The sequence below is a fragment of the Lycorma delicatula genome, chromosome 9 (assembly GCF_047948215.1).
Source record: "Lycorma delicatula isolate Av1 chromosome 9, ASM4794821v1, whole genome shotgun sequence".
NCBI lineage: Eukaryota > Metazoa > Arthropoda > Insecta > Hemiptera > Fulgoridae > Lycorma > Lycorma delicatula.
The window spans coordinates 128,237,536-128,264,453 of NC_134463.1; the positions used below are offsets into that span (position 1 = coordinate 128,237,536).

General features: G+C 33.1%; 1 protein-coding gene across 2 annotated transcripts in view; it reads right to left on the minus strand.

The window, feature by feature from the left end:
• The window catches only part of LOC142330487 (extracellular serine/threonine protein CG31145), a 514,347-nt gene that overhangs the window by 88,011 nt on the left and 399,418 nt on the right, over window positions 1-26,918 (minus strand). For both annotated transcript variants that reach the window (XM_075375768.1, XM_075375767.1), the window contains one exon: window positions 21,330-21,454. In XM_075375768.1, the coding sequence (XP_075231883.1) occupies window positions 21,330-21,454 (125 nt within the window). The remainder of the gene's footprint in view (window positions 1-21,329; window positions 21,455-26,918) is intronic.

Here is a 26,918-nt window from a genome sequence, read left to right on the forward strand (position 1 = left end):
GGTGTCCTTGAAAGGCTCAGGAAAAGTGATTCGCGTGAGACCAGACATTGCAGACAAGCGGATGCTTCATCATGACAATGCCCCGTGTCACACGGCCATTTCTATCAGGGAATGTTTTACCTGAAAACGTGTTCCTACGGTTCCTCAACCCATCTACTAACCTGATTTAAAAACTCCCCTGAGATAACACGAACGCATCCTGAAAATTTGAAAGTAGTCGGTCGGTTGGTTCTCGCGTGATGCGATAACAAACATATATTTACGATAAATTTCATATATTAAACGAGTACATATAAATCTATATTTCCTAATAACCGTGATCTGTTTGATCGAAAGTGTACTTGATGCGTGCAAATGTTAGCCTTCAACCTACTAACAAATACCCTGTTTGAATTTTTATAATCGGACGATTGTTTGCGTCGATATTATAGAAGCACCCCGTTGCACTTCCCAAAACAGCAACCCAAGGGTACTCCATTTGTTACCGGTTGACGGTGATGATCGGTCTAGCCTCCCACAAGGTGCTCGCATACCTCTTCACTCTAGCCTAACACGCGATCCCCACAGGAAACACATTATTGTTAAACAGAAATTTTTTTAATTTATTTTATTTAACGTAAATTTAATTCTATTATTTTTTTAATATTATTCATTAGAGTAATTCAAATCGTTCACTTCAAACCCACACAGAATCTAGCAGAATAACCGAATAGCAGAATATAACAGAATAATCTAGCAGATTCTAGCAAAATCTAGCACACATAGTGATAGATTCAAGTTCACAGTTCATTAATTCAATTCATTAAAGTTTGTGTTTCAACCGGCAAATCTCTCACTTCTACATATATATATATATATTTAGAGATTTTTCGAGATGAAATATATACAAAAAACCTTCCAGTTACGCCAAGGAAAGTGGATAAAAATTTGATTGCGATTGATCGAGTAGGTTGTTTGTTTATTCCGATTAAAACCGCTCTTCCTTTTTACATAATAGTATAGATATATATGTATGTATAGGTACCTCAACTAATTTTGCAAGATTTAATTAGATCAAATTCAACCCTGTGCTAAGGAAACTTACTTTAATAAACCTGAAAATACCTTAAATTACAATATTGTTAACAATATGAACCAAAAAATTGAAATTTTATCGGTTTGAAGAACTTTACGATTTCGATTGATAACTATTTCATCCTAAGAACTGCACATAAGGAGGAAAAATAAAAGATTTCAGATCGAAAATTAAAATTTTAGGAAAGCATTATGGATCTTTATTTTTGTTAGTAGGAGTAAATAAACCTCATAAATTTTAAACAAGGTTAAAGAGTTTGCGTTTATAAGCTTAATTAAAGTTAACCGGTTTATAAATTAATATAAATAACTTTTCATTACAGGAGGCTTCGTGAAATCCTTTTCAAAAAATGTTTCCAGTAGTATTTCCAATAATATTTTTAATATTTTAAACAAATTTGGTGAAGCGCAATCGTTTTACGGGGTTCCTTTCAGTATTTCTACCTCCCGATTATTTTGGAAAAAAATGATAAAATCCATCCCTTAATACAAAAGGTTTTTTTGTCGTAGACATTAAACTGTTTTTACGTTTTTATTTTTATGTTTCTGCGCATATGTTTTTATTTCTTCCTCTATTCCCTTCTATTTTGTGCTAATCATTTAACCTAGATATATATCATATCGATCTCTTCCATACGGTACAAGGGAACTGTCTTCACTGAACTCGACACAACACTTCATTCAGGTTACGAGAAAGAGCCTTCTTGTGCTTCCACTGCCATTTTTAATAAATTACCGAACCGTTTAAAAACAAATGTTCTACTAATTTATTTAAAATACAACTTAAATACTCCCTTTTACAAAAACACAAAATGAAATTTTAATAATACTAATTAAAAACAATCCAAAATATTTTGCGTTCCGTTAAACAATTTCATTGACATTTTTAAAGTGTACGTTGCAATCTGTGAACAACGAGCAACCCCTCACGGCCGATAAGATGAGGATGATATGTATGACATGTAAATGAGGTATAACCTTGTATAGACTCAGGTCGATCGTTTCTGAGACGTGTAGTTAATTGTAGTGAACCCTAACACCAAAGTACACCGTCTACACTGTACGCAGTCTAATATTCAAATCCGTATAAAAGCAACCGATCTTTACTAGGATTCAAACCTCAGAATCTTCGACTTCGAAAATCAGCTGTTAAACATCTGATCTGCGAAGACGAGTTAACCGCTGAACCAGCCCAGGATAAATGTTACCGTAAGTATGTACTAAAGTAATTTTAACTGTTTTGAGTTGAAAAATATTTTGTAGTTCTTTCATAAACATTTACCTAGATATTATAGATATTATTTCATACCTTAATCGTACGTTGTTCGTCTTTCTTTTTATTAATCGTGTACTTTGTTATGCTACTCTGTTCGAGGTTTTTTATAACGTTTATTCTTGATCAATCACGGCAGTGGTGGGGGTAATTCCTTTTTTTATCCGTAGTGTAGACGTGATTTAAATATGTACTATAACGAACGATCAGAATAACAAAACTTATTTATTTATTCACATCCCCTTCGTTTCGTATGTATATTTTTATGAATTCCTTTCTGATTCTTAGAGCCGGATTTATTTAATACTTATTTAAGTCTGATCCGGAATCGATTTATAATTTCAAGTCGAGCGTCGAACCCGATTTTTCTATCGTATAGTAGAGTAGGGACTCTTTTCTATGTCTTTTATAAAATCTCATGTGTAGTTTTGTTTTCCACATTACGTTAACCTTTACTATTTATCTTATTTAATTTCTCATTATCATCGATTCTATCGATTTACTAACCATTTCAAATTGAATTTCTCTTCTCGCAATGAATATATGGCATTCAGGATTTCTTGTAGATAATTTTTCGTTTCTTTTAATAAAACGATGCATTTAAAAAGCCGATCTTTGTTTGGATAGTTTGTCAAATTTATCTTTCAATTCGTTATCTATTTTTTTAGAAACAGTTCGAAAAATAAACCAAAGGGTAGCATCGTAGTCTCGCTCGCTTCCGAATTACAGCTTGTACATCTTCATTACTTTCCCGTCTAGGTAGCGCTGTAGCAGAACTATAGCTCTAGAAGGGAATGTATTGTAATCGGTCCGATTCGGGCATATGTGGTTTCACCGGATCTTTACGTTTTGGCATCTAAGGAACCCTTAAAAACGAATGGAAATTTCCGTACGTTAATGTTCGTATGTACTTGTGTTGTTCGGTGTTGCTACCGACCGATTTTGACAAAACTCGGTCAGATTACTTCTATATACGGATCATTGATGCGATCGCATTTTCAACTTAAAAGGTCAATGGGGTGAGGCTGTAGAGCAAGGTCACCCTCAGTATTACGAGTTTTCGCCTAATTAAGGTCATATTTTTTGTTAACGATTAAAAAATAACAATATTTACAAAAAAAATTTGCGAACTCGCACCCTACCCCAAAAATGCGTAGTCGACTGCTATGTTGTGACGTCACAGGTGAGCGGCAAAATTAAGCCGATGAATCATATTTAAAGTGTAAAAACTCGGTCTGGGCGGGTCTCGAACTAGATCACCCGGTAGAGTCGGTACCTGTTGCGTTAACCGCCACGGCTACACCGGTTTGCCGACCGTACGAGCGAAATTTGTTCTATGTAAGTTGCGAAATCGCATTAGTTTAGTTAGTGCCGACCGTCGCCGCTAGGACCGCCACACCGCGCAAATTAAATACGGTATGCGTGCCCGCTTTAGTTACAATCATTGAATTAAATAAACGAAAAAATATTATATTTAAATAAAATGATAAATATTTTATTTAAATTAAGCCGTGTGTGTAATCCGTGCATCAAAAACAACCCACAGTCTCGTATTCGAAATTTTCTGCATCGGATTTCGTAACCGCAGCTTAAATAAATAGTTCATATGATATAAAGGAAAATAGAGACTTGAATAAGTAAATCCGGGAAAATACGTGCAAAATTAAAGCATTCCATAAGTTAGACTTTATAATTTAAAATTTAAGGGGACCTTAAAATATCAACAGACATAAATTTGCAAGCGGGAGAATAATTTTTTCGTTATTAATATTTTCCCTTTTACTTTAAAACACAGCAGGCGAGAGTACAAAAATTGATTAAATGCGCCTATAATAAATTCTGCGTCTAATTAAATCCGCATTTTTAGTACAATAAAGAACCGAAAAGAATTTACAAAAGATCTGTTGGATAAAAAAAAACTGGAATATTCTTTAAAAAATTTAAGTAAAATAGCCCAGCTTAGATAAAGAGAAGCGTTCAGATCGTTAGAGGGGAAAAGGATTCCTGTAAACAATATTTAAATTAAGTTTACTGCTCTATAATCAACAAAGCCGCCGCGTGCCACACATAAGGACACGCCAATACCTTTCATGAGATGTGTGTTCGGCTCGAGCGCCTATAAGGTAAAAATAATGAATGAAATATTCATATCAAAAGTACACATTATTATTTTGTATTAAAATCCATTAATAAATTAAAAATCATCATATTAAAACGAAACTGTCTTATAAAACAACGTTAGACATTTTTAACGTATTTCACTAATAGGTATAGAACAGATGATGGATTTGTTATTTTATTTTCTAAAATAACTAAACGATTCGTAAAATAATATTTACAATATTTGAACAAACTTCGCTGAATTCATTATAAATTGTTTTTCAGCTTTGTTATTCTCGTTTAATAAATTATTTATTTACCTATTTTCATATTTTTATTCACGAAGGAGTCAAACAATGTTATAATTAGGAGAAAATGTAAAAACAAAATCGCTTATTCTGTGTATTACAATATTAATAGTGATCTATAAAATCAATAATTTACATTTAAATGGAAAAGAATTTAAAAAAAAAACGGTTATGCAATTATTTTAGAAATAAATGGTGAAATGTGTTAGTCATTTGAATAATTCTTAAAATCTAACCCCTCCATTCAAAGATAAAAGTTTAATTTTTAATTATTATCATCTTTAGGGCGTTTCTTATTTTTTGAAATTAAAAAACAAGAAAGTTTGTTTGTCCGTCTGTCGGTTGTTTGTAACACATCACGCGAGAACCGACCGACCGATCGTTTTCAAATTTTCAGGATACCTTCGTGCTATCCTAGGGAAGGTTTTAAGCCGTAGACCGAAATCCTAGCCCCATTAGGGGCTAGGATTTCGGGCTAGGAAACCATTTAAATCACTACTACATAAAGTTAGATTTTCAGTCTTGAAAATTAAAGTTTAAAAATCTTTAAAATTTACGTACCGGTTCCATTCAGTCCTCTTTTTTGGGAGGCTTAAATGTTTATTTATTGAAATACTTATTTACTTTAATAAAAAGGGCCCGATTCGGCGCAATGCAGCTCAACAAGGCTAAAAAAGTATATTTTTTTAAAGAAAGAAAAAACGGGTACCGTTATGCCTCCTAGTCCAAAGGGATCGAAAATTAGCGTACACATCCGAATATTTATGTCGAGTTTCAACTTTATTAGTCGATCAAAACTATGAAGATACGTACCAAAAATTATTTAGACGTTACCTTAAATATCCCCTACCATTAAATACGATGACTTATAGTTCTGACATTTTAAGTAACTTAATAAGTACTTTTCACTGTCCTAAAGCTCAACTTTCTAAAATTATTATAAAAAAAATAATAAATTAAAAAAATTACTAATAAAACTACCCTTCCCTCTTTTTTAATTTTGTCCAAAGTTTAATGCTCCGTATGTAGAATTTTTTGAGCCGTTTTCGAATAATTTACGGCGAGCCAATTCGGAAATATTAATTAAAATACAGGCCAATACATGTACATTCGCGAATCTTCTGGAAGTATCTATAAATGTTTCTGCGTTTTTTACTCTAAGAAAATCAATGATATTTGCAAAAACCTCGTAACTCAAAATTTTGATGGATCGCTACACATTCACTTTATAACTAAACTGCTGCAGCAGCAATAGAGCTATAAACAGTTTTCCTGGGTTATACAGTGTATATATATATATATATATATATTTTTTTTTTCCCATCCCCAAGAGTAGTTCACCTTGGAACACGCATATTTATTTATTTATTTATGGTTGTTTCTTTTTTCTGTTTTTCTATCGGCCTAGTACCATTTCATAGTTTCTTTTATCTCATTCCTCGGTTCTTCAGAAGATTCAGCTCTGTTATTGTTGCCTACTTCTCGGAACCTTCTTCTTTCATCTTTTAATGTTCTCTTTAAAATATCTTTCTCTTATAATTTCATCAGTTATTTTCAGTTCTTTTAGGTATTCTTGGACTTGTATTAACCGTTTCCCTTTAGTTTTTTTTACTTTGGAAGAAATCAACAATTTTTTAGTCGACCTATTGTTATTAATTCTAAATAAACGGGAGTAAAATGCAATTCGTGTTTTCCTTATCGAATCTGACGGTTTTTCAATTTTAGTGTAAAGTTTGTAATTTGGAATTAATTTTACCCGGTTATTTTAATATTTAAGAGCTAAAATATTTCTTATAATTTTCCTTTCTTTTCTTATTTTCTAGTAGACCTTCGTCGCACAGTCTTAGGGTTTCTACCGCATAGAGAGCTTCCGGCTTTATCGCAGCTGCGTCGAAATTTTGATTTCCACGTTAAAGACTGTTTGTTTTATATGTTTTTTCGTTAGCGGGAAAGCTCTAATCGTTTACGCTTTTTTTATCTAAAGAATTCCAACCGATCCATTCTCCGAGTTATTTGAAATTATCCATTTTCTCTCTTTTTTATTATTAATACTAACGAAATTCGGCAGCTTTTATCATTACTCAAAATTTTCATTATCTCAAACGCGATTTTTAGTTCAATTTTTGCAGCTTGTTTTCCAAAATACTTTAATTTGTTGTTCGGCTTCATTCCAGTTTTTAGCTAATAACGAATGCCTTATCATCAGCTTAAGATAAATAGTTAATCTTTAGTCCTTTAGTTCCCCGTTCTATTCCACTATTTTTGACTAACTTTTGTTCCATTCTCTAACTACCTTTTCAAAAGCGCAGTAAAAAAGTAGTGGAGAAAGTCCATCTTCTCGTATCTCGCCGGTTTCGATGGGAAAAGGAAATTATACCAGAAATTTTATTTTAGAGTATGCGTTAGTTAATGTCGTTTATTAAACATTAATATTTATAACTGCATAAAGTTTTTTTTTTTTTGTAATAAAACTTTTAAAAAAATAAAAAATATGAAATCTTAAGGTAAGAATACTTAACTGATGTAACATGTTTTGCTCTTTACTTATAGGTATTAACATTTTATTAAAAGTTGTTTTAATAGTACGATTTTCAACCGCTCATGAATACTTTGTATTACGCGCTTCTGGTAAAAAATGTTGCAAAAGATAAAAAACTTACTTTCTTGTAGCAGCATCGTCAATCATTTCAAGAACTATACGAAATGAAATTTAGCAACCGCTCTTATATCGAAATGATCTATTTTTCAGTCGATACATCTTCCCCCTACCATCAATCCCCTGTAGGAGTGAGAAACTCAATCGTTTTAAATGTAACGGGTACTATTATAAAAATAATATTAAAGGGCATTGAAAAACAAAAATTTTGACGTAACAAACTTTGGACTACGATGACCGTAACCAAAACGTCAGCCATTTAATAATTTCCACATCTACTGCTCAACAGTGAAATATTAAAAATAAATAAAACAAAATTTAGCAAACGTTCTTACCTCCAAACGTCCTGACCCCGTAGAAGAAGACATCCTCCATGTGGCAGTACGGCCCCCTCCGTACCTAGCCCTTATGAGCTTTACCGGAGGTCATCTGAGAGAACCCCGGCAAAAGGCATCTCTCAGCCTTGTTCTTGCCTCAGTCAGGTGCTACCGATGCGAATACCACATGCGATATTCCCATCGTACAACTAGGAAATGAAATCTTTAAAACGAAACACATCTATGTCGAATCTTTAACAAGACTGAGTGGCATGAAGGATCTGAAATTAAAAACGCAACTACCTACCCGATAGGTTAGAAGTTGAGTTCAACACTCGACCGTAACATGACGCAAAACAAGAAATAAAAGTAAAACTAAATAAAGAAAACGATATAAAAACATCAAACCTTATAACACAAGAACAACAAAACCACGACACAGGAAAGACCAGGCGGAACCCTAAATTTCCTAGGTAATCCGTTCTCTTGTACCTGAATCCACCAGGCCAAATCGCTGGAATCTGTCTCTGAAAGCGCCATGACCAGAAAGAAACTGCGTCACGAACTAGTTAGGGTGAACCCAAGAGGCCCCCGCAAACCAACAACGTCTGAGAAGAGATCATGCGTATAACGCTCACCCTCTGCCTCATCACATCTGGCCTGCCATAAAGCATTGTCACGCCGTTCTATGTCGCGAATTTTTCTGAAGTCAATTCAACCGACTTCTTAGCAACATAACGCTGCTGTTTTTCTGACGCAATTAAATCAATGGTTTCACGCCTGCAATCACCAAGATTGCCTCCCGTGCCGTGCAGCGACAGTTCGAAGCTAAAATTTGTGGGGGTGGTGCTCCACAAATTTTTTTTCTGGGTCTTTTCAAGGCCATGGTTAAAGTTTCCTTTAAAATAAAAGAACCGAAAAAAAAACTGAATCAAATATTATAATATAATAATATATGATACGATATATCATAAGTGATACTTATTTTCATCGGTTCTAGAGTTATAGCCAAATAAAAGTTTAATTAATGAAATATTTGGATCTTGGGGGAAGGCACATCGGTTCGAATTACTTAATCTCCTTTTTTCTTTTTAATTTAAATATATTGATCTATTAATAATTATTAACCTCTCTTTGAAAAAATAAATAAGTATAATCATAATTTATTAAAAATAGCATCGAAATCATAATAAGGCTTTTTTCGTATTATGTTCCGCTATTTTTTTATTTTTTTTTTTTACCCCATCCCCAGAGCAGTACTCGCAGTTAAGCATAAATACAGCTCCGGGGGGGGGGGGTGCCATCGCCTCAAACCACCTCGGCAGAACTCAAGGTACCACCCAGGTAGCCGGGACCCGATCTTTCGATCGGTCGCCATGCTTCAAGTGAGGGGACTCCGAAAAGATACCCCCCACCAGGACTCCGGTCTTTACGCCTTGCCTCAGGTGAGGAATCCCCCACCGGGACTACGATCTTACATTCCCCGCGTTGGCACTAATGGAGAACCTCTGAAGGGATCCCCCACCGGGACTACGGTCTTATTTAACCCCCCATGGCTTCGCCAGGAGTCCCCGTCCAGTCATCGGTGATGAGACGCCGGAGCGTCCCACCCCTCCTGGACAGATTTAATTTGTCTCGTTTGATGAAGGTGAATATGGTTATTTTTTAAGATTGACTATTCATTTAGCAAAGATTGGTAGTTTATAAATATAAGTGCAAGGTTAAGTTAACATTTTTAATTTACTAAATATCGGTCGACACGATAACTGTAAATAAGTTTTAAAAATAAATTAGATAGAAATTCGTTCGGATATATAGGTAATTTATTAAAAATGACAAAGGAAACGGAAAGGCTCATTTCTCATAGGTCGAAATGTTGTGCCGAATACAAATTACTGTAGTTACTCTATATGCAACGTAAAATATATTGTAATTGTTTAGTAATTAAGTATTTTACAATTTTGTTTTAGCGAGCCGTTATGCAAGCTGCATAATCAGTTACATTCATTCAATGCAAAAAAGCCAACGTTGTAATATATATTATACATATTACAGAAGAATCTGTCATTTAGAAACACCACATATACTCGTATTTCATTATTATTTTTAAAACGCAACACTCTTAGCACATGTATGTCGAATGTAGATCTGATGACGTCGTAAAAATGTTCCGGTTAAATTAATAATATGTAAAAATCCCTTCTTTATTTTAATCTCACTTCTATTTTATCTTGTCAACGAAGATTACTAATTAGTCGTAGAAGAAAAAAAGAAGCTTGAATAAAAAAACGCACATGAAATGACAATAACCTCCTTAAAATACCTTAATTTATTTTAATTAATTGATTTAATTTTATATCGTACTGTCTTTTAATTAAAAATAAATTCACGACCTTATATCAAAAGTTAGTTACTTGCAACGCCAATTATAAAATCGACTGAACAAATTTAACAGATTAGTTGAGCTAATTTAAATCTATAATAGTTGTACCAATTTTTACGTAATAGGTATAAAAGAATTCGTACCGATCACGAGAGTGATGTTTAATACATGACGATCTGAAATTAAAAAAAACCGGCAAATATTTTCAAAAATTTTCCGTTTGAATAGAGAAACATTACCGTTAAATAATTTGACTCGCGCGAGTCAAAATTTTGAGATTTTTTTTTGGGTAACCATATCTTCCGATCTTCTTAACCGATGAATGTAACCGAAATTATATAAAATGAAATCGATGTATCGACAAGTCACGGTATAAATTTTCATAAAAATCGGTCGATTCAATTATAAAATTTAAAAAAAGGATAACTGACGAAAACAGCCAAAAATGATTATCCCTCGCTTCGGAATGATATCGCCCGATTACATAACTAAAGTAACAGAATTTGACTTTGAGTTTAAAATCGTCAAAAAAGTGTTTTTATCCCTTACCCCTTAAGGGGGTTAGAATAAGACGAAATACGGTAAAAAAAATATGTTAGCTGCGTAAAAGGCATTAAATGATATATGAAAAAATGAACCTGTTCTTTGAAATATGAGACGCGTTACGTCTCCCTGTCTTAAACAGATTGTGACCGAAATTAAATAGAATCGATATACAGAAATCATCGTACCAAATAGGTCTATTCAGCCTGAAAAGTTGAACCGAGCAAAAAACAGCCCGACGTATACGCATGCGTACGTACATCTTTCCAAAATTTTTCAATGACAAAAAGATTGAACGCAGGGCATCATGAAACGTCAAGATCTGCAAAAATATCGACGTGCAAAATTTGACCCGATTAGTATACTTTCTTTCTGTACATTATAACTATAAATACATTAAAGAAATAAACAGACGAATGTACACGTCATTTTTTCGAAATCGAAAATCAAATTATTTTGAATTTCATAATTTCAACGTATAATAACGGAAATTATAAAATTGATTTCAAGTTAATATTCGACGACTAACTAAAGTAAAGGGTAAGAGTCATTAACAATTAAAATAAGTAAAAAATTCGTACAATTATTCATCCGAAAACTTTTTATTTCCTTACATCTATCTTATTACGTTTTTAAACATAAATTCATATTATCTTAAAAAAAGACTTTAAATTACGTACTAAAAATTTAGTATTGAGATTTTTTTTAAAAATAAAATAAATCTGTTAGTTTTATTTTCCAAATGCCGATTTATTAATAATTAGTATGTAATATTATTATACGATATTATTTTAAACCTTTGTGTTGAATAATAGCATACGTGTTTTTATCCGGAAAGTTCTGGGTTCGAATACCAGTTAGGTTTCTGTATTTTTTCATACGCTACAAAATTAATTTTTTATTACCCAAAAAAAAAGAAGAAAATAAGATAATTGTAATCAGGCATACGCCTCCTTTTATCGGACAGAGAGTAGAAACTCAAGACAACTCTTCTAGAATAATCTTTAATAGAAAATTTTCTTAGTACGCTAGCGACATAATTTTTTGTAGCGAGTTATAACTGCATATTGTACGTATGACCGAAGTTAAACATATATAATTATTAAATGCATTTGACTATCGATCTTACCTTTGAGTTTTATACAAATGGAAAGCGTAGATTTTACCTTCAGGTTTTTCTATTTGTGTCCGTTATCTCTATTTGTTGTTTTACTGTTTATACAGTATTACGGCACGAACGATGTAACTTATTTAAATTAGACGTAAAAATTTACTCGATAGATACGTTAGTCGGTAACATCTGCGATTTCTCCGCTAGAAATATTTTCCTTCTTGACAAAAAATAAATTTTTGGCGTTTACTCGCTTGATGAAGTTAAAAGAAAAAGTACCAGGACACAAGATTTAAGCCGCTTCTGTTTCAGTAAGTTTTCTTTTTATTTAAAAATCAAGATAGATGCGTTTTAACAAAAAAATACAACAATATTTATATCTGTACAACCTTTATGAAATTTCAAGTCGGGGTTCGTGTTCCATTTTGCGCGGAGAGATTAATGTTTATAATTTACATGCTGTGAATTAATTTTAATCAAAAATTTTACGAAAAAATTAAAATAAATATAATTAGTACAGAAAGGATATATGTAAGAAATAAATAATTTTTCTTTTTATAATTTTTATCGAGCATTTCCTTTCGGATAATAAATAATATTTATTACCGGGAGTAATAACGATTAGTTCGGGTCATACAAGATAGGAAGATTGTCCCAAAAATAATCAGCAATGCTCATGCGGGCAAAAACGATGACAAGGAACGACTCGCGCTAACTGTAGCGTGAAACGTCACGAACCAGACCGTATAGGTTTTTTGGAGTTTATTAAGCGCGTAACGATCTCAGTGCAGTCTGAAGACGAGGCGGAAATGAACTCGGGTCGCGTAACAAAATTCGAGCCACGCGCAATATATCAAAATGAAAACTTTAAAAGGTCATACTGTGCCGTTAATTTACAAATCGTTACCGGAACGTTACCGGTGTGCGGTGATAATATTCTAGATCGCAGCACCGTACAGCTCGGCAAAAAAAGTAGGGAGGGCAGAAAAACTATGAGTAGCGCTCTGGTCGACCGTCTACTGTTACAGACGACAGTACAAGTTACAATCAACAATCGCTATTTGTCACTGTGATCGGCGAAGACCGTCACATGGCAGTTAGAGAAATCGGAATACCAGAAACTACAGTAAATCGCATTTTAACGAAAAATCTGTAAAAAAAAATGATCGCAGCGGGATGGGTATATACAGACTGAACGAGCTGCAAAAAGCGGTGTGCCTAAAAATTGGTGGAGAACTGTTTACGCATTCTAAAAGGAAGGAAAGTTTTTAAATCGATTAATTGCTATCGATGAAAACACGCATACGCTATTCTGAACCTGAACGAAAGCGACAAAGCAGTGTTTGAAAGAGGGCAACACTCTCCGACACCAAAGAAATGCGGTCGCAAGCGGTAAAAAGTTGAAGCAAATGACGATTTTCGCTCACGATAAAGAGGAAGTTATTGCTACGGACAGAGTCCCAAACGGTGTTAGTGTGACTGATAGTTACTATAGAAACTTCATTCGAAAGGTTACGCGACCGGAAGTTCGAAAATTGTGTCCAAAAAATCGATAGCGGGTGTCAATTTTGCATGAAAATGCACGCCCGCATATTGCTAGTTCTGTCGTTGATATTTTCGTCGATTATACTCGGGAAACGCTTCTAATATGCAACCCTGACTTGAATTCACCGGACTTCGATGTCTTTTTAAAAGTTGAAAGAACCATTACCAGAATTTTGTTTTAACAAGCCGATAAAGTTATCGGCTACCGTGAGTCAGGAAATTCGATACCTCAATAAAAATTGTCTCCTGACAGCAATCCAAAAGCTGGCAGACCTTTAGCGAACGCGTACTGCAGACGGCGGTATTATATCGAAGGGATGTAAATTTGATTTGGTGCACAAATAAGTTTTCTTTGAATCACAATGAATCAGGAATTACTTTCGGGGTAAACCCTTGAATTTACAAGGGAAATTCACGTTTCATTAAAACGTTTACTGATAACGCAGTAAAAAATTTTCTTAATTTTTTACGAAAAAAATTAAGAAAATGTTATAAAAATCATTAACCCAGCGTACATATGGATAATAATTAGCTTCAGTTTTTAATAAAAATATCACGTAAATAGACTGTATTTTGAGAAAATTACCGCGAAAATAATTTTACATACCTTTTTATACCGCGCTTACATATCAGACTGACACTAGGAAGAAATCGCAAAATACGCTACAAAGTTGGATGTTCTGTGCGGCTTTCCTTAGATTCTATTACCGAAGTTTTATTCATCGATTTACTTATGTATAAAATCTATCGATATATTACAACGTTTTGTGTCGATACTGACAAGTTAATTATCAGAGCGGGAGGTTCCAATTCGGTCTGTTTGTGTATACTTTGTCGTCTATGTACACCTGTATAGGCGTGATATGTACTGTTACCGTATGACATATAATCCATTAAGATTGATGACGTTTATTATTTACATTTTGATTTCAATTTACAAAACATCAACATCTTACATACAGATACTATTTATCCTCGCGACCTTATATTAACCTAGCGTTACTTTATTTTCTTAAAACTTAATTTTTACGTTATAAAATAATATGTTAATTTTTATTTTACGGTAAAAGAGAATTTTGAGTGGTGTTTTCTCATCCGATTCACCCTTTCTTTCTAGACGTCATTTCCTTCACGAATAAGAGAACGATTCTGGTAGATAATTATAAATATTTTCCAAAAAATCGATTACTATATTGCGACGATATATGAAAGTCAGTATTACAGTCAATAAAATTCAACCTCCATTATTTTTTTATTATCTCTACGGTTTAAAAGGAAGAAATAAAATAAACTACTTTTCTTTTTTTGCCGCCTTCATCGACCGTTGTCGGCCTTTTTAGTATCTATAAGAAAATATTCATTTACATCTTAACGAAGAGGAGCGGTTAATTCTTTTATGCCTCCAACAAATGATTGTAATGACTTTTTTTTGTTTTTTAATTAAAAATAACATTTTTTACAAACTTAAAAAAAGGGGATATACTCAATTAGACCGAAATTAGTAGTTTTGTTAATGATTTTATCTTTATTTTGTAAAGGAAGATCACTGGTCTCACTACGAGACCATCTCTGGTCTCGTAGTTAATTTTTGCACATAGCTACAGCGTATAATTTTTTAACTTAAATAATAAATGTAACGTAATTTATCACCATAAATGAAATAAAGAAATTTTTCTTTACTCTTAATAATCATGGCTCAATTTTGAATTATTATACGATAATTATTATATATATATATATATTAATTATATAGCCAAAATTATTCTTCTATTCAAAATTTTTTATATAAAAATTTAAAAAAAAGTAAAAGATTATAATATTTAATTCAGATCATAATGTTAATGTTACACTGACAGATATACGGTGCTCTACTTAATAAAAGTTATTTTAATTGTCTCTAGAAAAGGAAAAATTATTTATTTTTAAACCATTTTAACTTACATCAGGAAGGGTTTCTAATTTACTATTACTCCTAATTAAAAAAAAAAAAAAACAAAAAAAAAACAAGTTACTGAAAATTATCTTTGAGCAAAGAAATTAATTATTAATTTTCTCGGCTGTACTTTTATTCCTAATACAACAATATTTCTCCAATAAAAATACATGAAGCGTTGGTTTGCTTTATGCGTTCATATTTTTATTTTGAATAAAGCGCTACCATCTAGCAAAAAAACTGAACTAACAACTGAACAATAAATTTTTTTTCGTTCATCTTCATTTACCCCGTCCCCCGGATCCGGAATAGCATCTAAGCATAACTCAACTACGGGGGGTGTCTTCGCCTCAAACTACTTCGACAGAACACAAGGTTCCGACTAGAAAGCCGGGAATCTGTCTTGCAGTACATGCAACCCCTCTAATGAGAGGACCCCAAAGAGGTCACCTCACCAAGACTCCGGTCTTAATGCCCTCTCCCAGAGATGCTGCGAAGTCGAGAGTTCCATCGTTCACGTCCTAGTAAAGGCAGTTACTTTTATGCGGATTTGAATACTAAATCGTGGATACCGGTGTTCTTTGGTGGTCGGGCTTCAATTAACCACACATCTCAGGAACGGTCGACCTGAGACTGTACAAGAATACACTTCACTTATATTCATACATATCATCCTCATTCATCCTCTGAAGTAATACCTGACGGTGATTACCGAAGACCGAACAGGAAAAAAGGAAGAGGTGCTGCGAAGGAGTCCCCGTTCAATCATTTATGGTGGGACGCCGGAGTCTCCCACCCGTCCCTCCTGGACGGACCCGTTCTCCTCAGACACCCATCAGCACCGAGCAGGTGCCGCACCTTCATGTCGCAGGTGAAGCCTTGCGTCTCCTACTCCCGGGTGCGTGTTCGTGCAACCGACAGGAAGGACACCGAGCCTCTCGCCGGCAGTCCTGCCGTAGATGACCGGCCTCACCGCAGATGAAACAGCGGCCACTACGATCCGGCCCGGTACAAGAATTGGCCCTGTGGCCTAGCTTCCAGCAGGGAAAACGAAGGTCGTCAAATGAACGTCTCATATTCTTTCAAGCCACCCATCCGGTACGGATACGTCCATCAACCGATAATTTATCCGCAAGAAGACAGCCACAGTGGCCACTTGCGTCCGGTTAGAAGTTATGTTCACGTGACCGGCCACCATAGGCCGGTCACGTGAACATAACTTCGATCGACACTGACTCCCCTGTGATTTTCCGAAACTCCGTAATAACTCATCTAGATAGGTGAGTACATCCACATCCTTAATTAGGATGTGGGTCCTCCACATTAATTAAACATTACATTAAACATCCACCCGCTGATGACAACCTGCCTCAAATTTTTAAACTATTCATTATTAATCTCTTCGCAGAATACACAACTAATTATTTAATAATATTATTTAAATAATTAATTATTTAACTAATTATTTAATAATTATTTAAAAGCGCCTGAAAATTTTACTTTGGCACTCAGTGGATTGTAACCGTCTAACTTGGATAAAACCGTTCTAACGTACGGATGAAGCCGTTGGATTCTGTTGCTCAGGTAGACGTAATATCGTTAATAGTTTGGATAGAATTCCCGCTAATGATAAAGAATAATATCTGTTGCACATAAAGCGAAATTTTCTGGGGGTTTTATTCGGGCCAAATAAAATTCTTCGAAATTTAGGATGATCAAACCGATTTCATTTGCAACAAAGTAAAAACAGTAGTGTTTTTGCTTTGAACACCTTATTAAAACGCTGTGCTTACGACCGTTATTAAATATTTATTACGCTTTCGTAAATTCTCATCTTAAGTGTAAAATCGTTTCTTTGGGCTTCTTCAAAAAGTCAGAACTGGTTTTCAAGATAAAAAAAAAAAACATCGTTTGGCATTCACAATTATGAATGGTGTCGATAGATATTTACAAAAGTAAAACTGTTTACTTATCCTTCCGTTTAATATTTTTAAATATTCAATCTAACTAAAATTAACAGTCGATATTTTTATTTTATTTTTTTTAAAAAACCATCCAACTGCTTTCATATAGCTCAACAAAACACTACGGTTTACGATAAAAGGCTTTATTTTAGTACCGTTGCCGTTTTTAATAAATTAGCCAACCGTTACAAAAAGGCTTTTCACAAACTTATTAAAAATACAATTACAAGGTTTTCTTTTTTAGATACACTATTTACCCTATTGGTGAATTGTTATCTAATCCTAATTAAATAAAAATAGAAAAACCCGATATTTTCTACATTCCGTTCAACGCGTACATAAATATGCGCTCAAATAATTTTTATTAACGCCTTGTGAATTGCGATTTATTTTATAATTATTAGTTATACTTAGTATCTTCACGTGTGTATTTGTATTAGATATTATTTAATGTATTTCTATTTTAATTATTAAGTAAATAATTAAACGGGCAAGGATTCGTCGTTAAGATCGAATTATTCGAATGTATCATACAGGATAAAATGAAATAGATGCGTCCCACAAAACGGAACGATCCGAGTACAAAATACGCAGAATTTTCATGCGATGAAAAATGAAAATGAGAATAATAATAATTCGTGGAGTTATCGGATAAAGCGATACATAAATCAGACGTAACGTAGAAGGAACCGAATTCGTTTTATTATGAGGAAGAAGGTAATATGTTACACGGTGGCGGAAAATTAGTATTACAGTAATAAATAAATCCCGAAACCAGAAACCGAAAGTAGAAAATGTAGCCTCAAAGTCTACGGAATTAACAACCCTTCCAGTAAAACGACACGTACATTAACAAGTCTTCATTACTCCGCGTATACAAAGGTAATGATTTAAAAATTTATATATAAATAGTAGTTTTAAAATTCCGTATAAAAAAAAAAAACTACAGATTTACTTTTACAATGTTACAAAAATACCCTCTTTAAGATTTTTCAAGAAAAAAAGATTTTAAAGCGAAGTGTACCGTATAATATAACAGACTATTTCGTACGTCAACATCTGTCTAATTAATATCAAAGAAGCTGTCAAACGTTTTTATTTTAATGTTAAAAAGAAAACCGCATACTCCACAACGATATTAACACTTCATATCTATTTAACTTAAAATAAACTAAACCGACGTCGTAACGATATCTTTATTTCATACTTACGTCTAACATGTGCGGATAGACAGGGTGTTTATAAAACATGACAAACCTTAAAAAAAATCTTCTAACAATTAAATACAAAAAAAGGAATTTACCAAACGTTTCTACTTTGAAACGATTGATTTTTCGCTATGAGACCACCGAACCCGAGCGAAATACTAGGGGTCATTATGGAGGGCGACTCAGAAATTTTAAATAAATAATGTAGGTTTACGACTCATCGTTTTAAAGAGTATTGAAAAACAAATGGTTTTTACGTAAGACTTCGGACGATGAGTCCGAAGTACGGAATGCTAAGTACGACTTAGCATTCCAGAGTTATCGGGGTACAATGGCAACGCAACGGTCCTAATGTTACTGTAGCCGGGGATATCGGCATGTTCAGCGACTAGACCGGTTTCGAACACGTGCCCGATTCACAATATTTTCACACTTTCACAAGCTACAGCTCCAAAACAGTAAGTCGTACAAGAAAATTGTTTAAATAGAAGTCATCTGTTTTTTTGAGATTAACAACTTTTCCAAATGGAATACGGTGAAAAAACCGAAAAACCACTTTTTTTTACAACTTCAGCGCCACCTAGTATTTCAATTTAAAATTATACTGCATATCATCTTCAGCGACATTAATTGTAGAGGAGAATGTCCTCTACATTTTTTGTATGAAAAACTTTTCTGTAAAATGCATAGATTTAGAGAAAAACGTATTTCAAAAACTTTTTGAGTTTTTCAAAAATCTATGGGAGGGGGATGTTAAAAATATGGAGTTAAGCTTTCCTCATCACCCCTAACGTATGGAAAAAACATCAATCGGTAGGTAAGGAATTTCAAATAAAAATACAAATTGACTGTACTATTATCAGGATTCGCAAAGCTCTCACTAAAAGTATTTTTTATACCGGTGGGATGCTGATTCTATTCGTGAGAATAATATCCAGACAGAGTCGGTTACTTTTTCACAAGTAATACTGTATCTAGCAGGATTTATAGATCGCTTGTATACTTCAATACACCGCAGAATTTTGGGATTAGACGAACGTTTTCTTGTACACCTGATGTCGTCCTCAGTAGTTCATTTAATAATTTGTCGGACATCGATTTGTTATAGTATACATTTGAACCGGACAACGCAAAAGTGTTGATCGGTAATGGAGTGCTTTTACAATATTCAGGATAAAGATAAATCGATTTCCAAAGGTTGTAACGGAGATAGATGCAAATTATCCCGAAGGAGACTGATTAACAATATTTTGGATGTAATAGTATCTCATTTCGCGGTTCCTCTTCCGGTAAATCGTATCCCGCTTTATTGTTAGTGCCAAATCCTATTTCTCCGTCGATCTTAACTAAGGATGCGGGAAACTTCAGATCTATTGTATCCTTGCTTTGCCCCTAGATCTATCAAGGGTCACTATCGTTTCACATCCGGTGGCTGTAAAATACTGTCGCGTGTTTTGCGGCTCGATCAGGATATTGAGAGGTTGACAACCTTCATTTAGAATGTTTATATAAATACAGTTTATCGGTTTAAAATGTTCATAATTACAACCAGACAATTTAATAATAATAATAATAATAAAAATGCTGATAAATTCAATAATGATAATAATAACAATAAGTGACAATAACAAAACAGTTGATAAGCATAGTAAATACATAAATAGTAATATATAATTACAACCGCAATAATAATCAGGATAACAGTACTAATAATGGTGGTAAACGATAATCATATTACATGTCAATAATAACAATTAATACGTAGTTTAGTAAATAACATAATAAAAACAGCAAATAGAACATAAAAACAGAGCGTAATCAACAAATATAACAATCAAAATACGACATATCAAATAGTGAAAAATGTGCATAGTAAATAATAAAAACAGATTACACGCAAGACAGAGTTAAAAACAAATAATTGTTAGGAATTTATTCCAGGTAGATAAATAAAAAACTAGTATTCAGATCCATTAACAAAAGAAACCGCTAGTCTTTTATTAAAAAACAATCGTATAGTCTTCACTTTGCATCTACCCTAACGGGTTATGAATGAAGTTTATCGCATAATTTCTTTCGCTTATACGCTTATAGTTTTACCGTAACTCACCGAGAGTATTTCTGGTTAACTGGAATTACTCGTAGCTTCATCTTACTCGTATCGAACTGGATTCGAGAGTCTTCTCGCTGGACTGACGTCTCGCAGACTCGTACCTGTGACTCTCCTCGCTGGATCATCGTTGTAACGTCCCGCTGGACCGGTCCCAAAACTCCGCTGAACCCGCCCAACTCGCAGCCTCCTCTCCTAGCTGAACTGAAGTAGCAACTTCTCGCAGAACAGAACTGTTTTTTAGCCGGTCTTATCCTGACTATTTATACTGCTAGCCTTTTTACGTGCCGGACCGGACCGGTGAGAAGAGTAGACCGAGGCTTCTGATCCCATGAATTTCAAACACGGTCTCTTCTCACCGTACAACAGATGTTTAATGTGGGTTAACAGGAAGTCTAACAAAAGACGATCGTAAAACTATTCTTTACAATCGGGTTTCTCCTTTTTGTTCCTTTCTGGATTCCTCCAATTATTATATTAATTATTACTTTCATAATAATCGATAGGAATCCGTTACTCAGGCCCGCCATACCGGTCTTGTTACAATACCTTAACGGAATTTCCGGTGGTTATCCGGCAAAGCAGTGCCTACTCGAAAAATATACTTTAGAGGGTAAACGTCTAAAACGACTATAATTATAGTCTCAAATTTTCTCCGCTAGTAAATAGAACCGATAACCGGAAAAACGTTCGGTAATTCGATTTGTAAAGTAAAATGTTTGTGTGTATGTTATTTTAACGACTGATTCACAAGTAATTCGATGGAAATTTATAAAGCTATTTTTGTAAAAAAGAGTAACTTACCGACGTGAACTATTTCTCTGGTGGCTAAATCTTGTAGTAGTAAATCCACCGTGTTATCCTTTTCATCGTACAATTGTCTTCTTGATATACCGTAATGAAATTGATCCAATAAAGTCTCGTTGCCTCTACAAAAGAAAATAATATTGATGAGAATAAATTCCTGTACTATTATTTACAAATTATACCGCATAATTTAAATAAAATAACACTAATATTCGCTTAATTATATCTGTTTCTCAGATATTATTAAAAAAAATCTGACGCGTATAAAAATTTCCCGGCTTTGCCCTTGACAAATTTTTATTTCAAATAGCGCCGTAGGATTTAAAATATTAATTATTTGATTATGAAATATTTAAAGTGCATTTACGAGAAAGATTACAACGATCAATAAAAAAGATTTGCGCCCAATTTGACGTTTATACCTTAAAAATTACACAGAAATGAAAGTAGAATCGAGTAAAAAAAAAAACATCAAAATTTTTGTAAAAGATTTTGGGTCCCGGTTAATTCCCTCGATTAAATGATATTTTTATCATCAAAACTACAGCGTATTCAAACTACATTTTTATTAAAAAATTCTGGGTCCCATTTGCAACCCTCTTGCTCGACAGCGACCTCATATAACATTTTTCAGCCAAGACTTGAAAAATAGATCAAGTATCAGAAATGATAAAAAAAAGTTTAATGTTCGTAACTTTGGATAAATGGGGCGACCTTTTTCTTAAAAAAAAAGTCCTCTTGTTTAATTAACACTAGATACAATCTGATTTTCAACCTTTAAAATTAAAATTTAAAAAAAATTAATATTGTCCCGTGTTCGCGGCTAGATCAGGACATTAAGAGATTGACAATTGGAAACGTTTATAAAATTTCAATTTATTAGTTTAAGAACACAAATAAAATAAGAAAAATCAGTAATAACAATAAGAATAATGAACGACAATATTTAATAATTCACAATAATAATCAGAGTAATAACAATAATGAAAACAGCAAACAATAATAATAATAACTGTAAATAATAATCATAGTAATCACAGCCACAACCATAATAATAATAATGACAACAGTAATAAACAATGATTACATAAAATATAGAATTTAAAATAATCGTCAAGGATTTATTTACAGTTAAATACTGAAAACCAGAATTCAAGTCACTGACAAAAGACATTAGCATGACCGCTAATGTTAACATTTTTAGTCTAGTATTAATAGCAATAGTACAATAAATAAGAATAAATAAGTTCTTTCACTCCAAATACCTTTGCTATTCACAAATAGAACTACCCTAAAATTTACGAAGGAACTTTTTTCTAACAGCAACTCATCGAACCACTTCTTGTTTTCGTGTACTTTTTCTTTTTCCTGTTTAGCCTCCGGTAACTACCGTTTAGATAATTCTTCAGAGGATGAATGAAAATATTATGTATGAATCTGAACGAAGTGTAGTCTTGTACATTCTCAGTTCGACCGTTCCTGAGATGCGTGGTTAATTGAAACCCGACCGCCAAAGAACACCGGTATCCACGATCTAGTATTCAAATCCGTGTAAAAATAACTGGTTTTACTAGGACTTGAACGCTGGAACTCTAGACTTCCAAATCAGCTGATTTGGGAAGACGCGTTCACCACTAGACCAACCCGGCGGTCCTTGTTTTCGTGTACTGGTTACTTGTGACGTTACCTTTATCGCATCGAACTTGTACACACTAGAGATTCGCTCTTTTACTGACCTCGCAGAATACTCTCGGTTCAAACTCATTCAGAAATTTGTAAAAATGTGCTTAAAAATCCTTTTTTAAAAAATGTTTTTTGGACTAAGGGGGGTGTTGAAAGGTTAAATTTGCAAAAAGCCAGATATCTAAAATTTTGGGGGTCTATACTTTTCCTTTATAGCTACTTTTAACTGCTTATGCAGTTAAAATAGAGCTATAGACGGGAAAGTAAAAATAAAAGTCACGGATTATCGATCGAGAGAGTGGACAGGTAAAATGGAAAACTCAATAGTCGCTAAAATACGGTAAGCGTTTAGTTATTGTCTCCGATAATTACGGGATCGATTACCTTAGTCCTTATTTTTTTTTTTAAATAATAATTAAATTAAGTTAGGTAAGAATTAAATTTTCTAACGCGTATAAAATCCAGGATTCAGGTTACTAACGGATACTGTTGATATTTCCTTTAGGTTACGCGCAGGACGCGTGATATTTGTAAACCGATGTGAAGTTAATTACGTAAAATAGAAGTTTGCGGATAAGTTTCGCTACACAGAGTTTTACGACTGATAAAAATGTACATTATGCGACTGCGTGTGTATTGTGTGTATTTTAAGTGCGTTAAAGGTAAAATACTAATCGCTCAAGACTTCGGATACGTTACGCACGTGCAGCGCAGTTTGTTTGTACGTGTCTGAGGATATTTAATTGGAACGTCAAAACAGATCATTTCTTTGTTAATAGAAACTCGACGTATGAAACGAAAGAAACCGCTAACTTCTTTATTCTTTTAACCGAAATCGTATACGCTCTAAAAGAAACGAAATGTAGACACAAAGAGTCGTACGTGTGGGTGCGGTCGGGGAATGTGAACACGTGTTTGAATACGCCGGTTCTCTTGAACGTTACCAGAAATATATATACAATTTTTTTTTAGTTTAAACATATGTGAGATTCGTTTTGGCATAACTTACATCCTAGACACTCCCGTCTAGTTCATTTACCAAAGTAAATAATTAATAAAAGTTAGTGCGTTTCTAAGTTATCAAAAAGAATCGTAATGACAGGCATATTTATAAACAGTTAACACAAAAAAGCATTAAAAAGGCATTTTTTATTTATCCTTTAAGTAGCGGGGAGAATTAAAACAATATCTTTAAGTTTACGTTTAAAACGTGCTTAAATAGTATAAACAATTTAAGTTCATGTTTAAAATTAAATGAATATTTTTACGAGTAAAAAAAAAAAAAATCGTGGGGCGCACTCTTAATTATAAAGCGATTGTATATGAGAGCGCGCCCCGTGCTTTTCTTTTTAGCCATATATAAATAGAAAATATTTTTAAAAGTAATTTTCTTGAAAACAAAATTATTCTGTACTTTTTAGTAACAACTGTTTTGTTTGCTTTCTTTATTTTTTTTTCTACTTTTTAGTCATAATTAAACGAAATTGTTAGACGGTGAGTAATTAGCCGGTGAGAGACTTAAAAAGTACTGACGAGAAAGAAACGAGGGTCGCTAAGAAAATTGTTAAATGTGATCAGAATTGACCGAAACGAAAAAAAATAGCTAAGTCGGTTGCTCGTTTAATATTTTAGCGTTATTATAAATATAATCAGTTTCGTATATGCGTAAATATTAAAACCCTAATTTGGCAGAATTTCTCTACATTTCCACGTTGTCTAGCCAAATGGGCGCTCTTGAACTTCAGCAAAACTTCTTCACTTGTAGCTGAAGTAGCGTAGAATCCTTTCTTGTTGCGCTCCGAGTACTTTTATACACAAACGCACACCCCACCCTTCACTTTCTGTCTCGCAAACACATTCTGTAAATCATTTAACGTATCATCGGCAAACATTTTACTTAAGTAATTCATTTTTCGTAAATTGATTTTAATTTCTCGCTATAAATTTCCCGGTTTTATTTGAATTCCATTAAGCGTAAAAATCAAAGATATTTAAAAATTAAATGTGTTTAATTTAAATGGAAAATCGAATATAATTATTAGATCTTTAAATTCATTTTAATAAAAAAAAAAATTAAATTAAATCGTCTGATATCTACAGAATCTTTAATTCTATGCAACTTGTAATAAATTTTTCTATGAGATTTTCGTCGGTAATTTATTATTACTTTTTTTTTTACAAATTACGTGAAAATAAAATATATAAAATCTGCCGATCGTGTTTTTAATATCTCTGAATAATAAATATATAAATGTTAAATAATATGGGAAACCTTAAATAACATTTCAAAAGTACAGAAATTTAACAGAGGTGCTCCTATCTCGAAATTATATTTTTGTATGAAACCATTATCCCTCAAAAACACAAGAGATCTTCACGGAGGGGGGGCAACTCAAAAAGAGTTAAATCGAAAGGACAGGTTACGGTTATATTAAAAGATATTGAAAAACAAAAATTATTGATGTAAAAAAGTTGGCCTTCGACAACTTTAACCTATATGGGGGCCATTTAATATTGTAAGAGCTTGTTTCAAAAGTGCTTAAAAATTTTCTAATACTCTGAATTCTATAAAATTCTTGACCAAATTTAAAAATTGTTTAAAATAAAAAAAAAATTTTTTTAAGTAATATTTTTATAAAATTCATCCCAGAAATCGACAAACACTTTTTTTTTAACCAAAATGGAAAGTTATGACACTGCCATATTTTTTAGACGTTATACAGCTAAGTTCGAATCGGAATTAAGACGAACGGACGAGATATTTCTATTCTGTTTATGGGCAACACCTTAAAAACCACAACAGAATTTCATCTGTATATTTATATATACTTAGTTTATGCCTGTACAAAATGGAACTTACAAATTTACCAATATCTCAATTTGGTGGCGCGTATAATTAATTTTAAAAAAACACTTCGATCAAAATAAATTCAATATAGATTTTTAATAATGGCCCTTTGTCACGTGTATAAAAAAATGTATGACTTCCTTGTACGCCTATTAAATTACATATATACATTATTTTAAAATGAAGAGTACATAAAATTTAATTTCATTAATGACTTGAGATATTTTTCCATATTTTCCTTTTATTACTGAATTATTTATGGTAATTTTTTTTACAATTAGAGATTAATAATTAATAATAAATCAGTAAATTTAAATAAAAATAAAAAATAAAAAAAGTACATGAAGTCTGATTCGAACCTATGTGCCTTCCTCTTGTAAGACCCAAATATTTCGTTAATTAAAATTTTATTTGTCTATAACTCTGGAACCGATGAAAATAAGTACCGCTTTTGATATATCGTTGAAAAGCTCTCAAAGAATGCTTATTACTGCAGATAAGAAAAGGTCAAAAATCTAAATTTTTGGACTTTTTTGGACACTTTTGGTCCAGCCGATTTCGATCCAAAGGGAAGGTGCATAATTAGATGTTACGAAAATCCTAAATCCAAAATTTCAATATCCTACGGCTAATTGTTTTTTAATTGTGCGAGATACATATGTACGTACAGACGTCACGCCGAAATTAGTCAAAATGGATCAGGGACGATCAAAATGGATATTTCCGTTGAGAATTGGAAACCGAAATTATTCGCTATCACAATAGTACAAGGAAGTAAAAAAATAGTACGTTATGTATCGAGCCTACAATCATAGCCATTAATGTTCAAGTGCAAATAAGTTACGACTCGAGCCTTGACGAGTGTCGTAAACTTCGCAAGAGTGCATTAATGGCCCAGTAGAATAACGTTTTTTTTTTCTACGGCTGAGAAAATATTGGGATTATCGATTTAAACTAAAGACAGAATACATTGTTTACGATATATTTTTCTGATACTTTTCAAAAAATACTTTAAACAATACATTTCTGTAGCGATAGGTTATTAATAAGTTCTG